Here is a 16,600-nt window from a genome sequence, read left to right on the forward strand (position 1 = left end):
CAACATTTTTTAAACAAAACATATCAATATCAACCAATTCCAATTGTCAATGCCTTGTACAATTACTTCTTTACTGAAAATTCTGATATAAAACAAAACGAAATAATTGATGTGAAAAAAAAATATTTAGCAAGAAAATTAATCCAAGACACCGATTTGTATGGAGGAAAAGAAAATGAAAATCTTGACGATGCATTTGTTGATGCTTTATACAAACATATAATCACTACACTTGTTTTTGAAAAATTCACAAATATTAACGGATTTCTTGTAGAAATTGTTCGTAATTCAAAAGATGTTAAAATAAATCCACTAATGGAGCAAATTATTTCTGCACTTGCGGAAGAAACATTTCTAAGTGAAAATGGAATGTTATCAAAGTTAGAGAAATTGGCAATTTTTAAAATTCTTCAAGATTTTATTGTTCCCCTATTCCCAAAACCAAAAAGAGATGTGAGTTTAGTGTCAATTGATTATATTTACGCGCAAGCTGGTGCAATATTTGATCTCTCGAGTCGTAATCCTTCACTGATAAAACCAACGGAATATGAACATAAAGATGAAATTGATAAGAAATTTAATCAGTTTATTGCAATTGGTCATGCAGTACAACAGTTAGCGTCTGCTGAAAAAATTAACCAAATCTCATTGCGAATTTTTGCACTACCGGCACTTTTTTATTATGTTTACAAAGAGAAACAAAATCTCCAAAATGTGACTACGGGGAATATAATCAAAAATTCCACCCATGGGACTAGAGCACTAAAGATTTTGTTTTCTCACCTAAATGATACATTCAAAAAAATAGAGGAGATTCAAAAAAGCAGTGGGTATCAGTTTCATTCAGCAATGTCGAATTTCAAAAATCGAACAACTCTGGCTAGGGAGAACATTGGTAGGTGTTCCTTTGACAAGAAAGTGGATTTGGAGGAAGAGATTCTGAAATACAAAAATAACCACAATTATGAATGTAATAGTGTGAGATTAGAGAACTTGAATCGTGTTTATCAGGAACAGGTTAACAACATTTCGAATAAATACTTTGTCTATGAAAAGGAATCAATTAGGAAAGCTTTTGGATCCGAGTTTATTAAATCCATAGACGGGGAAAAGGTAACAATTTCAAGGGGATTTATTAAATATTCTTATGATGGTTTAACTGTCTACGAAACCCAGTTGGTGAAACTATCTCACGATTTGTTGAAATTCTACTTTAGCGGCAATGAATCATCAGTTTATTACGCTATCCTGAGGGTGGAGAACAAATTGACAGTAATTCAGGAAAATTCTCCAATTTCTAGTAATTCTCCATTTATTAGTAATTCCCTTTCACCAATTACTAGTAATTCTACTTCTCCAATTATTTTATGTAATTCAAAATCATTCCGTGAAAAATTAGGCCTAACAACCGAAAGTTTCGGTGATAATAATTTTCCAACAGTTCTGAAGAAGGAAAACGAAAACTTTGAGGGTTTTATAAACAGAATTGCAGAGGAAAGGGTGGTGAATTTTAACAAAAGTCTCTCAATTCAAGGATACGATCAGACGAGAAAAGAATGGTGGACAGATTTTGGATTAAGTTTTCTACCGTTTTACAACTGTTATCAGGGAATAGTGACGAAAAATCTTGAGGAAACTGAAATAGCATGTCCGTTAGATATTATATTTATTTTCCCTCTCGTCGGGGAAATCGGAAACCTAATCGGAAGAATGACAACAGCAGTTTCTGAATCTCTACTAAAGGGTGCAGAAATAACTCTTGGTTCTTTAGCCCTAAGGATGACAATGAAGAAAACATTAACAAAACTTACTGGGGTGTTGGTAACCCAAGGAACCGAATTTTCGCACCTTTTAGCTAAGGGAAATCTAGGTGTAACGTTATTTCGCTACCTTGATCCTGGATTCGAACTGATTTACACGATTGGCAAAGGTGGAATAAAGTCAATTAAAAATTTGATCACCACACTTCGAAGGTATCCTATTTCCCTAGAGTCATTGGAAAAAAATCTAATGGAAAGCGAAGAGAAAATAGAAAATTCGATAAGGAAGGTAACCGATATTGTCTACATAAATTCTTTGTCTAAAAAGGACGCGGGTTACGGTTACAAGTTCATTCAGTTGCCCGATAGAATCGTCCAAATCAGAAAAGTTCGACAATACGAAGAAGAAATACCCGTAGTGTTTGAAGGATCTGATTGCAAAGCTATCAATATTTACACTGGGAAAGTTAAAGACAAAGTACTGGAACTTAGGGACCAACCCAATCGAAAATCAGTTGATTTTCGTGTAGAGAGTTTCCACGACCCTCGTATTTGTGGAAATTTACGTATTAAAAGATCTCCAATAACGTCACTTTGTATAAGAAATACTTTGCGGCAAAAAAAGCTCATGGTGGAAAAAGCAGCAATGGATTTTGTTTACGAAAACAGTGAACTAACGGAAGAGATTGTACGTAAGGAATTAAGAAGATTTGTGTTTCCCGGTGAAGGTGAAATGCAGCTGAAATTTGTCAGGGATTGGAGGGAATTGATTCGAAACGGAGAATCAAAATTACCGGATTGGAGTAAAAAATTCGAGATTTATGATCCTGGTCTTTTCGATAGATTAAGATATGCAGATTACCTAGACAAGGAAGTGATTGCAGAAAGTGAGGCTGTAATTCGTCTTGACGCAATACATCCACCGGAAGGAATTGGTGCGCCATTTTCTTCACTAGCGGGAGTATTATTAAAACATTTCGAAGAAGCCAAAGCGTTTGAATACACGACTTTGGAGGATTATCTCGCTATTCGTCAATACATGGGTAACGGTTATAAAAAAATTGGTGAAACTACACTTGAAGCACAACGAATGAGGGAAGCACTCTACCGATTAGCAATCCGTCAATCCGAAGATCCCATTGAAGAATTTGCAACAACTCTCTTTCGTGGTGAATCCAGACCAGCTGAAGTAGTCGAAAAATTATTTTATTCCGGTAGTGGAGAAATACAATTAAATCGTTTTACATCAACAACGTTAGTCAAAGATATTGCATTTAGATTTCAATATGGTGCAAGACATAATGTTTTAATTGTATATGAAATGAAATTTTCCGAATCATATCCAAGGGCAAATTTGCAGAGAATTGCTGTTAGCAATTCAGAAAAGGAGATTGTACTTCTCCCAGGTAGTTCATTTCGTATTGACAGTGTGACACCTATTACATTTTATGAAAAACGTATGTTAAATGTTAAAATGACTTTTATGCATGATAAATATTCAAAATCCGAATGGTTTAAAAATATAATGGACGAATTGGAAAAATTGGAAAAACATGGACCTGGTGTTTATGAAATTGATAAAGTTAACTATAATGCAAATTCAAATTTGTTTTTTGACAACATTCAATCGTCTAAGTTTAATAAACATAATTAATAGTTTTGTATGTCTTAAGAAAGCGAAGGTTCAAATTGTTGTTTCAGTATAATAAGATAGTTACTTCAAATAAATACAATAATAAATTATTCTGTTTTCAATGATTTATTACCCGATATTATCATATTCCGGTCAATTAGATTTACGGTTAATTTTTGATAATAATTCAATAAATTATTTTGTATACCACATGTCTCAATAAATTTTATTTAATCTTAAACAGATAAGTAAATTTGTTTATTAAGCTATAAAGATAAAATATGTAAAAAGTATATAAAAGAAGACTAATTATAGATTAATAGTAGAAGTAAAATACTTAGATTGTAATATCAGATTTAAAGTCATAAAAAGGTAGGAATAGAAATTATTTTAATATCACATACCTATAAAAAATAATAATTTTTTCTTTTTGAAACAGATTTTTAAATAAAGAAAAAATTAACCATTTTTTGAGAAAAGTAGTAACAACGAGCTTAAATAATGGATGCTGCAAATTTTACCAGCCCTCTTCAGGCAGTGCAAACGATTTCAATATTTACCTATTTAAATACACTCAGCGATTTTTTATTCGCTAGGAATTTTTTAAACGAAACAAATCAATATCAACCAATACCAATTGTTAATGCTCTGTATAATTACATTTTTGACGACTACAAAGAATACAATTATTCTACCATCGACTATCATGAAAATCGAACAAAAATTATCAATGAACGAAAAATAGATTTAGCAGGAAAATTAATCGAAGGCACCGATTTATATGGTTGGAAAGAGAACGAAATTCTCGATCCTACATTCGGAGACGCCATATACAAACATATAATTAACACTCTTGTTTTTGAAAAGTACACAAATATTTACGGATTTCTTGTAGAAATTATTCGCAGTTCTGTAGATGTGAAAATAAATACTATGTATGAAAAAATTAATTTCCAATTATCCGTGGAAATATTTCTCACCGAAAATGGAAGGGAAACAAAATTAGAGCCCCTGGTAATTTCGCATATTATTCAAGATTTTATTACCCCTTTGTTACCGTATCCAAAAGGGGAAATGAATTTACTAGCTGTTGATTATGTTTACGCTCAGGCAGGATCAATATTTCTTCATTCGACCAAAAGATCAGATTTCACCACAGTAGATGGTTTTGATGATTATGTTACAATCGCCCATGCAATTGAAAATTTGGTAATTAGTGGTAAAATTGATAAATCCGCTTTGGGAATTTTTGCACTTCCAGCACTTCTTCATTATGTTTACAAAGAGAAACAAAAGCTACGAAACCAAAAAAATATAATTAATAATTCGACTCTAGGGATCGAAGCATACAAAATGTTGTTTACGTACCTCGATAAAAAATTTACCGAAGCAGAAGAGGCGGAGAAAAATGATTATCGGTATCAGTTTCATTTAGCTTTGTCAAATTTTAAAAATCGAACAACCCTGGCTAGGGAAATCATTAGGAGCAAATGTTCCTCGGTCAAGGAAAATAATTTGGAGGATGAGGTCACAAAATACAAAAATAATCCCGATGATTATCAATGTAATAGTAGAAATGGTAAAACTTTGGAGGATGTTAATCGTCTTTATCAGGAACAGGTTGACAAGATTGCGGATAAATACTTTAGGTACGAAAAGGAATCAATACGTGAAGCTTTTGGTTCGGATTTTATTAAATCCGTTGATGCTGCAAAAGTGGAAATATCCAGGGGTTTGGTACATAATTCCTATGATGGTTTTAGTGTTTATGAAACTCAGCTGGTAAAAGAGGCAAACGATTTGTTTAGATTCTATTTTAGTGATAATGAAACTTCAGTTTATTACGCTATCTTGAGGAAGGATAACGAAATTACTGTTGTTGAAGAAAATCGAAGTGTTTTCAATTGTTCTACAATTTTTCGTGGTGCTTCCTCTACTACTAATTCTGAAGCTTCTGATGGATTTGCATCATCTGCTAATTCTGGAATTTCTACTGGTACTGCAGCATCTGATAATTCTACAACTTATACTGTTTCTCCATCATCTGTTAATTCTGCAGTTTCTACGGATTTTGCATTAACTACTGTAATCCAATGCAACCCCGATGCTTTTCGTGATAAATTACATCTAGACAGAACAGAAAAATTTCGAAATAACTATTTCCCAGTTATTAAGAAAAGTGTAGATGAAAAATTCGACACGTTTCTAAACCGAATTGCAGAGGAAAGAGCGGCGAAATTCAAAGAAAATCTCTCACTTCAGGGATACGATCAAACGACAAAAGAATGGTGGAAGGTTTTTGGATTATCATTTCTACCGTTTTACACCTGTATTCATGGAATTAAGACCCAAAATCTTGAACAAACACAACTCGGATGTCAACTGGACGTCCTTCTTGCTCTTCCTCTAGTCGGGGAAATCGGATATCTAGCCACAAAATTGACAACAGCTGTCACAAGATCAATTCTATTTTCCGCAGGAACAACACTTGAGTCCCTATTCCTAAGGACGACAATAAGGGAAACTTTAGCAAACCTAGGAAGTATTTTGATAACCGAAGGAGCCGAATTTTCCAGCTTTTTTACTAGCGAAATATTTAGAAATTTAGGTCTATCGCTGTTTCGTTACGTCGATCCTGGTTTTGAATTAATTTACACGATTGGTAAAGGGGGATTAAGATCCGTTATCACAATCATCGGTGCCTTGGAAAAATATTCCCTTTCTTTTAGGCGGTTGGAAAATATTCTACTGGAGACCGAAACTAAATTACTGAATTCGTTGAGAAAAGTACAAACACTCTTTGAGAAGAATATTTACGTAAGATCGTTGTCCAGCAAAACTGGGTATGGTTATCGATTCCTACAGCTCGATAATCAAATTTTGCAAATTAGAAAAGTTGAGGAGTACGAAGGAGAAATTCCCCTCGTACGCATCAGTAAGACAAGTTACAAAGCAGTAAATATTTACTCTAAGGAAATAAAACCCCAAGTTTTGCATCTTTTAGACGAACGTCTTCATCTTATCTCACCTAAATTTCGCATAAAAAGTTATCATAATTCCCAGCTTTGTGCTGGATCGAGAAAAAAAAGATCCCTTAGCATCTGTTTAAGAAATGCTCTCCGCGAACGTAGAAAAATAATCGAAAAAGCAGCTATTGATTTTACAGGTCAACATTTGAGAGAACTAACAGAGGAAACAGTATGTAAACAATTGAGAAGATTCGTTTTTCCAGGCAATGGACAATTACAATTAAATTTCGTCACCGAATGGCGTGCTCTGATAAAATCCGGAAATACAAATTTACCCATTTGGACAAAACAATACGAAATTAAGGATCCGGATCTTTTTGACAAATTAAGATACTCTGATGCTATGGACAAATCATCAGTTTCATTACACGATGTATTGGATGGATTGAAAATAATCCAAAATAAAAATAATCCACTTCGCGAACTCAATCCAATGGATGAAGCTCCATTTTTCGCCGAGGTTTTTAAATTGAACAAAGCGTACGAATCGGTAACATTTCCTGATTACTATGCACTCTACAATTACATGACAACTGGTTACACAAGAATCAATAGAAATACAATTGAAGCAAAAAATATGCGTGAAGCCCTCTATCGTTTGGCAATAAGACAATCGGATGATCCCATTGAAGAATTTTCTCAAAATCTATTCCGCGGTGAAACAAGATCATCAGAAATTGTAGAAAAATTATTTTACTCAGGCAAGAAAGAAATAGAATTTCAAAGATTCACATCGACGTCAACGAATCGTAATACAGCGATGAAATTTCAATATCGTCAAAATTTCGATGGTGTAAAAATTTTTTATCATATGCAATTTTCTGAACGTTATTTTCGTGCTAAAGTGGAAAATATTATTGGCGCCTATAGTGAAGGTGAAAGTGTTTTATTGCCGGGAAGTAAATTTAATATTGACAATATATTAAAATCGGTTTCACGCTATGGTGAAGATATTTTACATGTTAGATTGTCATTTAGACATGAGGAATTTCCAAAATATTTATGTTATAAAAATATAATGAATGAATTGGAAAAATTGAAGAAAAACGTTCCTGGTAATTATGACACTGATCCTTGACCGGATACAGGGGATTTGGGTAAATTACTTGATAAGTATATAAAAAATTAGATATAAATTGTTAACAACTGGTAGTTTTTAGAGTTTCGTCGTTTCGTTTTTGTAAATATTAAAATGTAAAAATTCGGAAATAAAAAGAAAAAAATTAACGATCCTTCTGTTTTACACTCATTCTGTAATAATTTCTAATCAACATTTTGGAAAAATACTAAATTTTTCAATATTAACATTTTTTTTTTGGATAACACAAAAAAAATTCTTATTCATATTCGTAAAATATTTGTCATTGACAAATTGTACGTAACTAATTTTTTTTATAATTCATTAAATAGTGTATTAAATATCTTTTCATAATACATTTGAATAAATTAAATTTCTCATTTCAAAAATGATTTTAAAAAGTAAATTTTAAAGAATACAAAAGACTATTGTTATTCAAGCTTCTTTTGAAGAATTTCTAATTATACTACAAATTTGATTGCTATATAAGGCGACGGAAAGCAATTAATTAAATGGTGAAAATTAATTAAATTAAAAGGCTAAAACAATAATTAATAATTGTCAAATTACTATTATTTTTGATGACAAAACAAAACAAGGTATGAACTATTAAATTATAACGTAAAGCAATTAATTTAAAATTTTAGTTAAAAAAAATTTCAAACATTTTTAGAATTACTGCTTATAGAAATATTTTGGTAAAAAAAAAATTATAAAAATTAAAAATTGGTGATTAATGAAAATAGAATAATTAAAATTAAATATTTACTGTAGATTTTCAAATGAAAGAAACAAAATCAAATAAATAATGGATTCATCAAATTTTACCAGCCCTCTTCAGGCAGTGCAAACGATTTCAATATTTACCTATTTAAATACACTCAGCGATTTTTTATTCGCTATGAATTTTTTAAACGAAACAAATCAATATCAACCAATACCAATTGTTAATGCTCTCTACAATTATATAATTGATGACTATCAAGAGGATCGAATTTCAATGATAAGATTCGAATTTTTAAAAAACAATTTTCCCAAACATGATTACACATGGTACAATTATTCCACCATCAACTATTGTGAAAATCGAACCAAAATTATTTGGGATCGAAAAATAAATTTAGCACGAAAATTAATAAAAGGCACCGATCTGTATGGTGGGAAAGAAAATGAAATTCTTGATCCTAAATTCATTGACGCCTTATACAAACATTTAATTAGTACTCTTGTTTTTGAAAAGTATACAAATATTAATGGATTTCTTGTTGAGATTATTCGTAATTCTGATGATTTGAAAATAACTACAATATTGGAACGAATTTTTTTGGAATTATCAAAAATAACATTTTTAAGTGAAAATGGAATAGAAACGAAATTGGAAACAATGGTAATTTTAAATATTCTTCAGGATTTTATAATTCCTATGTTTCCTGAACCAAAGGGACATAGTTTATTGTCGGTTGACTATGTTTACGCTCAAGCTGGTGCAATATTTTATCTTTCCATTCAAAGTTCTTCGATTTTGATACCAATGGAAGTTAAAAATAAAACAAATGAGGAATTTAATCAGTATATTGCTCTGGGTCAGGCAGTGGAACAATTGGTAGTTGCAGAAAAAATTGATAATTCAGCGCTAAGTATTTTTACACTTCCGGCACTTTTTCACTATGTTTACAAAGAAAAACAGAATTTAAAACTTCAAAGTACGAAAAATATAATTAATAATTCGACCCTAGTGATGGAAGCCTACAAAATGTTGTTTATGTACCTAAATTCCAGCTTTGCAGAAGTGGAGAAGGCAAAGAAAAATGATTATCGATATCAGTTTCATTTAGCTTTGTCAAATTTTAAAAATCGAACAACCCTGGCTAGGGAAATCATTAGGAGTAAATGTTCCTCGGTCAAGGAAAAGAATTTGGAGGATGAGGTCACAAAATACAAAAATAATCCCGATGATTATCAATGTAATAGTAGAAATGGTAAAACTTTGGAGGATGTTAATCGTCTTTATCAGGAACAGGTTGACAAGATTACGGATAAATACTTTAGATATGAAAAGGAATCAATTAGGGAGGCTTTTGGTTCGGAGTTTATTAAATCCGTAGATGCTACAAAAGTGGAAATATCCATGGGTTTGTTTTCGTATATTGTTAACATTATAGCAGCACGTGAATTTCAGTGGGTCAAATCATCGGCCGATTTGTTTAGATTTAATTTTATTGATAATGAAACGTCATTGTATTTTGCTGTTTTGAGGGAGAACAACGAAATTACGCTAATTCAGGAGAATCGAAGTGTTTTTAATTGTTCCACAATTTCTAATGGTGTTTCCTCTACTGCTAATTCTGCAGCTTCTACGGATTTTGCATCATCTACTGGTTCTGCAGCTTCTACAGATTTTGCATCATTTGCTAAATCTGCAGCTTTTACTGGTTCTCCATCATCTGCTAATTCTGCTGATTTTGGTAGTTTTTCTAAAACCCCCAAAAGAAACATAATCCAATGCAGCTCTGCAGCTTTTCGGGAAAAATTAGAATTAGCCAGATCCCAAAAGTTTAGCAACTACTTATTCAACTACATTAAGAAACACAAAAACGAAAAATTCGACGTTTTCCTAAACCGAATAGCAGAGGAAAGAGCGACAAAGTTTAAAGAAAGCATCTCCCTCGAGGGATACGACCAAACGAGAAAAGAATGGTGGAAAGATTTTGGATTATCACTCCTTCCATTTTACACCTGTATTCATGGAATACGAACACATCACTATCAGGAAGCGGAAATAGCATGTTCACTTGATATCCTATTTTCCCTTCCTCTCGTCGGGGAAATTGGATTACTAGCCGAAAAATTGACAACAGCAGTAACTAGATCGGTTCTCTCTTCTATAGGAACGACATTTGGTTCCCTAACCCTAAAAATGACAATACGGGAAACATTGGAGAAATTCAGCGTTTTGGTAACCAATGAACTTTCAACCTTATTCACTAGGGAAACATTCAAAAATCTCGGTCTGTCTGTATTTCGCTATCTTGATCCTGGATTCGAACTAATTTACACAATCGGCAAAGGGGGTTTAAAATCCGTTATTTCTGTAATCAATGGCCTGGAAAAATACTCCCAATCTTTCAAATCGGTGGTAAATCGTCTCCTAGATACCGAAACTAAATTATTGAATTCGGTGAGAAAAATAGAAACACTCTTCAAAAAGGACGTGTACGTTAATTCATTGACCAAATCATCGGGTTATGGATACAAATTCCTACACTTTGAAAATCAAATTGTCCAAGTTAGAAAAGTTCAGGAATACGGTGAAAGTTTACCGGTGATCCTTCACCAAGAAACAGATAAAATCACTTACAGGGTTCTTAATACCTACACTGGGAGAGTGAAATCAAAAACTGTGCATCTTGAAGACAATTTTCCCCAATCCAAACCCGGAGAATTTCGTATCAAAAGCTTCCATAATTCCCAAACTTGTCTAAATTCCCGAAATAAACGATCACTGAAAAAATTTCTCTGCCTAAGAAACATTTTACGTGACAGAAGAAAAATAATCGAAAAAGCAGCTATTGATTTTACACTTCAACACTCGGAGGAACTATCAGAGGACGTTGTACGTAATCAATTGAAAAGATTCGTTTTTCCAGGCAATGGAGAATTACAACTAAATTTCGTCACCGAATGGAGGGAATTAATAAAATCCGGAAAGACAAATTTACCCATTTGGACCAAACAATATGAAATAAAGAATCCTGATCTATTTGACAAATTAAGATATTCTGATGCAATGGACAAATGGTCAATTTCACGAAGTGAAGCAATAAATCGTATGAACAATGTTTATCCAAAAGCACCATCGACATCAATTTTAATTGATCCATTTGTGACAAAATTTTATCAATCCGACAAAGCATTTGAATCAGTAACATTTGAGGATTATTTTGCAATAAAAAATTATATGGGCAATGGTTATAGAAGAATAGCGCGCGATACAATTGAAGCAAAATGTATGCGTGAAGCACTTTATCGTTTGGCAATAAGACAATCGGATGATCCAATTGAGGAATATACAAAAACTCTATATCGTGGTGAAACAAGATCACCAGAAATTGTGGAAAAATTATTTTTCTCCAATAAACGTGAAATTGAGGTGAATCGTTTTACATCAACGTCAGCAAATCGAAATATTGCATTTAAATTTCAATATCCAATTGATGATGATGCTGTGAGAATTTTGTATCATATACAATTTCAAGAACCTTATTTTCGTGCAAAATTGGAAAATGTCGTTAGTGGCATTGTCGAAGAGGAAAGTGTTCTTTTACCGGGAAGTAAATTTCGCATTGATAGTGTGGAAAGAACAATAATTTATGGTGAAAATATTTTAGAAGTTAAATTATCATTTGTACATGATGAAATTCCAAAATATTTGTGGTATCAAAAAATTATGGACGAATTGGAAAAATTGCGAAAAAATAATCCTGGTAGTTATGAAATTGATCCGTTTTAAGGAAATCTGCGAATTTCGATGTACGAAAATTAAATATAATTTTGTTAAATTTAATAAAATATTTTTATAAAATAATTTAAGTTATTATTATTATTCAGATTTCATTTCATTATTGTTAAATACGATTTCGTAATTTTTTAATCTTTTATGTAATATTATGTATATGAGAGCCAAAAGAAACACATGTTACTGAATAAATTAAATTACAAAAAAATTAGATAATTTGAAGAAAAGAACGAATTTAAATGCGTCTTTGTAAATGAGTTTGTAATTAAATAATTTTATTCTACAGACTGTTCAAATTAAATTATGAATGATTCCATTGCACTTCATTTAAAGTAGCAAAATCAATTTTAATTTAAAATAATAAAAATCATAAATCAACATAGAATAGTAACATTTCATGAAAAAAATACCTAATTTTGTATACATTAATTCGTTATTAAAATTTACAATTATAACTTTTGGATAACAATATAAAAATCAGAAATTGAAAAGTAGAAACCAAGTTTACTTATTGCTATAAGGTAACCTATTTCTTTTTTTAAAAAATCCGGTTTTTACTGAAAAAATTAAGAAATTAATTAAGAAACCGTTTTCTATATTTGGATCCAACATCCGTAAACCAGATTACAAAAATGGAAGTAACAAATTTTACGAGCCCAATGCAAGCAGTGCAAATAATTTCAATGTTTAGTTATCTAAATATTCTCAGTGATTTTCTATTTGCTAAAAATTATTTAAACGAAACAAGACAATATCAACCAATTCCAATTGTTAATGCTTTGTACAATTATTTTTACTTTGAAAATTCTGATATAAAACAAAACGAAATAATTGATGTGAAAAAAAAATATTTAGCAAGAAAATTAATCCAAGACACTGATTTGTATGGAGGAAAAGAAAATGAAAATCTTGACGATACATTTGTTGATGCCTTATACAAACATATAATCACTACACTTGTTTTTGAAAAATTTACAAATATTAACGGATTTCTTGTAGAAATTGTTCGTAATTCAAAAGATGTTAAAATAAATCCACTAATGGAGCAAATTTTTTCTGCACTTGCGGAAGAAACATTTCTAAGTGAAAATGGAATGTTATCAAAGTTAGAGAAATTGGCAATTTTTAAAATTCTTCAAGATTTTATTGTTCCCCTATTCCCAAAACCAAAAAGAGATGTAAGTTTAGTGTCAATTGATTATATTTACGCGCAAGCTGGTGCAATATTTGATCTCTCGAGTCGTAATCCTTCACTGATAAAACCAACGGAATATGAACATAAAGATGAAATTGATAAGAAATTTAATCAGTTTATTGCAATTGGTCATGCAGTACAACAGTTAGCGTCTGCTGAAAAAATTAACCAAATCTCATTGCGAATTTTTGCACTACCGGCACTTTTTTATTATGTTTACAAAGAGAAACAAAATCTCCAAAATGTGACTACGGGGAATATAATCAAAAATTCCACCCATGGGACTAGAGCACTAAAGATTTTGTTTTCTCACCTAAATGATACATTCAAAAAAATAGAGGAGATTCAAAAAAGCAGTGGGTATCAGTTTCATTCAGCAATGTCGAATTTCAAAAATCGAACAACTCTGGCTAGGGAGAACATTGGTAGGTGTTCCTTTGACAAGAAAGTGGATTTGGAGGAAGAGATTCTGAAATACAAAAATAACCACAATTATGAATGTAATAGTGTGAGATTAGAGAACTTGAATCGTGTTTATCAGGAACAGGTTAACAACATTTCGAATAAATACTTTGTCTATGAAAAGGAATCAATTAGGAAAGCTTTTGGATCCGAGTTTATTAAATCCATAGACGGGGAAAAGGTAACAATTTCAAGGGGATTTATTAAATATTCTTATGATGGTTTAACTGTCTACGAAACCCAGTTGGTGAAACTATCTCACGATTTGTTGAAATTCTACTTTAGCGGCAATGAATCATCAGTTTATTACGCTATCCTGAGGGTGGAGAACAAATTGACAGTAATTCAGGAAAATTCTCCAATTTCTAGTAATTCTCCATTTATTAGTAATTCCCTTTCACCAATTACTAGTAATTCTACTTCTCCAATTATTTTATGTAATTCAAAATCATTCCGTGAAAAATTAGGCCTAACAACCGAAAGTTTCGGTGATAATAATTTTCCAACAGTTCTGAAGAAGGAAAACGAAAACTTTGAGGGTTTTATAAACAGAATTGCAGAGGAAAGGGTGGTGAATTTTAACAAAAGTCTCTCAATTCAAGGATACGATCAGACGAGAAAAGAATGGTGGACAGATTTTGGATTAAGTTTTCTACCGTTTTACAACTGTTATCAGGGAATAATGACGAAAAATCTTGAGGAAACTGAAATAGCATGTCCGTTAGATATTATATTTATTTTCCCTCTCGTCGGGGAAATCGGAAACCTAATCGGAAGAATGACAACAGCAGTTTCTGAATCTCTACTAAAGGGTGCAGAAATAACTCTTGGTTCTTTAGCCCTAAGGATGACAATGAAGGAAACATTAACAAAACTTACTGGGGTGTTGGTAACCCAAGGAACCGAATTTTGGCACCTTTTAGCTAAGGGAAATCTAGGTGTAACGTTATTTCGCTACCTTGATCCTGGATTCGAACTGATTTACACAATTGGCAAAGGTGGAATAAAGTCAATTAAAAATTTGATCACCACACTTCGAAGGTATCCTATTTCCCTAGAGTCATTGGAAAAAAATCTAATGGAAAGCGAAGAGAAAATAGAAAATTCGATAAGGAAGATAACCGATATTGTCTACATAAATTCTTTGTCAAAAAAAGACGCGGGTTACGGTTACAAGTTCATTCAGTTGCCCGATAGAATCGTTCAAATCAGAAAAGTTCGACAATACGAAGAAGAAATACCCGTAGTGTTTGAAGGATCTGATTGCAAAGCTATCAATATTTACACTGGGAAAGTTAAAGACAAAGTACTGGAACTTAGGGACCAACCCAATCCAAAATCAGTTGATTTTAGTCTGGAGAGTTTCCACGACCTTCGTATTTGTGAGAAATTACGATTTAGAAGATCTCCAACAACGTCAGTTTGTATTAGAAATATTTTGCGGCAAAAAAAGCAAATGGTTGAAAAAGCAGCAATGGATTTTGTTCAACAATGCAGTGAACTATCTGAAGAGATTGTACGTAAGGAATTAAGAAGATTCGTTTTTCCCGGTGAAGGTGAAATGCAGCTGAAATTTGTCAGGGATTGGAGGGAACTGATAAAAAATGGAAAGAGGGATTTACCAGTTTGGAGTAGGCAATACGAAATAAATGATCCGAATCTATTCGAACGATTAAGATACGCAGACAGTATGGACAAGGAGGAAATATCTAAAAGTGAAGTGGAAATTCGACTAAGAAAATTGTTTTTCTATGATTATAGTTTTGTTCCATATTTATCGCAGGCAGGTGTACTGTTGAAAAATTTTAAAGACGCTCGGGCTTTTGAATCCGTTACTTTTGAGGATTTTCTCGCCTTACGAAGTTACATGGGTAACGGATATCGAAGAATTGGTGAAAGTACAGTTGAAGCACAAGCAATGAGGGAAGCACTATACCGATTAGCAATTCGACAATCCGAGGATCCAATTGAGGAATATGCAACAACTCTCTATCGTGGTGAATCCCGACCAGCTGAAGTAGTCGAAAAATTATTTTACTCCGGTAGTGGAGAAATACAATTAAATCGTTTTACATCGACATCTTTAATCAAGGAAGTTGCACTTCGTTTTCAATTTGGTGCCGGTGATAATATTCGTGTTTTGTATGAAATGAAATTTCCCCAACAATATTTAAGGGTGAATATGCAGAAAATTTCTGTGAGTAATTCAGAGAGGGAAACGGTTCTTCTACCTGGCAGTACATTTCGTATTGAAAGTGTTTCGCCAGTTACAATTATGGAGAGAACAATGTTAAATGTTAAAATGTCTTTTATTCATGATAAATATTCAAAACACGAATGGTTTAAGAATATTATGGACGATTTGGAAAATTTGAAGAAAAATGGCGCTACTTATTATGAGGCTGATAAACTTGGTTCGTTTAATGAGGAGGCGAAAATTTTTTTTAATAATCTTCCATTGCCCAAGTTTAATCATTAATTTTTCATCAGTTTTAAATAATTCTTTTGTGATAGTGAAACGAAAAATATTCAGACAATTAACTTTTCAAGTACAATTACATGTGTACGATAATAGTGATGGGATTTAGAATTAGAATATAAATTCAAATTTAGAAAATAATTAAATTCTATTCATATTAAAATATTTTGTCAACATTACAACTACTTTTTTTTGTTACGTCTTATCTATAGAAACACACGTGTTGGAAAAAAATTAAGTTCTCAATGTTATATTAAATAAATCATAAAATAGTTATCTGCATCACATTTTTACTGAAAATCGTGCAATTGCGATTATTGGAATTTGCAATATGGAAGAAAAATATTGGTAATTTTATTAATTAATTTTATTCAATATTGTCAATTTGAAATTTTTCAGAGGTTTGGAAAATGGTTTCTAAAAATTTCCATTCCATATCTATAAGTAA

General features: G+C 31.9%; 2 protein-coding genes across 2 annotated transcripts; both read left to right on the forward strand.

The window, feature by feature from the left end:
- Positions 1-3,723: 3,723 nt before the first annotated feature.
- On the forward strand, positions 3,724-7,652 carry LOC127277484 (uncharacterized). Its single transcript, XM_051298644.1, has 2 exons — positions 3,724-3,765; positions 3,833-7,652. The coding sequence occupies exon 2, from the start codon at positions 3,895-3,897 to the stop codon at positions 7,498-7,500; it is 3,606 nt and encodes a 1,201-aa protein (XP_051154601.1). The 5' UTR covers positions 3,724-3,765; positions 3,833-3,894; the 3' UTR covers positions 7,501-7,652.
- A 373-nt stretch (positions 7,653-8,025) lies between these two features.
- On the forward strand, positions 8,026-12,085 carry LOC127277485 (uncharacterized). Its single transcript, XM_051298645.1, has 2 exons — positions 8,026-8,099; positions 8,275-12,085. The coding sequence occupies exon 2, from the start codon at positions 8,309-8,311 to the stop codon at positions 12,008-12,010; it is 3,702 nt and encodes a 1,233-aa protein (XP_051154602.1). The 5' UTR covers positions 8,026-8,099; positions 8,275-8,308; the 3' UTR covers positions 12,011-12,085.
- The last annotated feature ends 4,515 nt before the right edge of the window (positions 12,086-16,600 follow it).

This window comes from Leptopilina boulardi, unplaced genomic scaffold, assembly GCF_019393585.1.
Source record: "Leptopilina boulardi isolate dan_hultmark-lab unplaced genomic scaffold, ZJU_Lbou_2.1 LbouV2_169, whole genome shotgun sequence".
In the NCBI taxonomy this organism is placed as follows: domain Eukaryota; kingdom Metazoa; phylum Arthropoda; class Insecta; order Hymenoptera; family Figitidae; genus Leptopilina; species Leptopilina boulardi.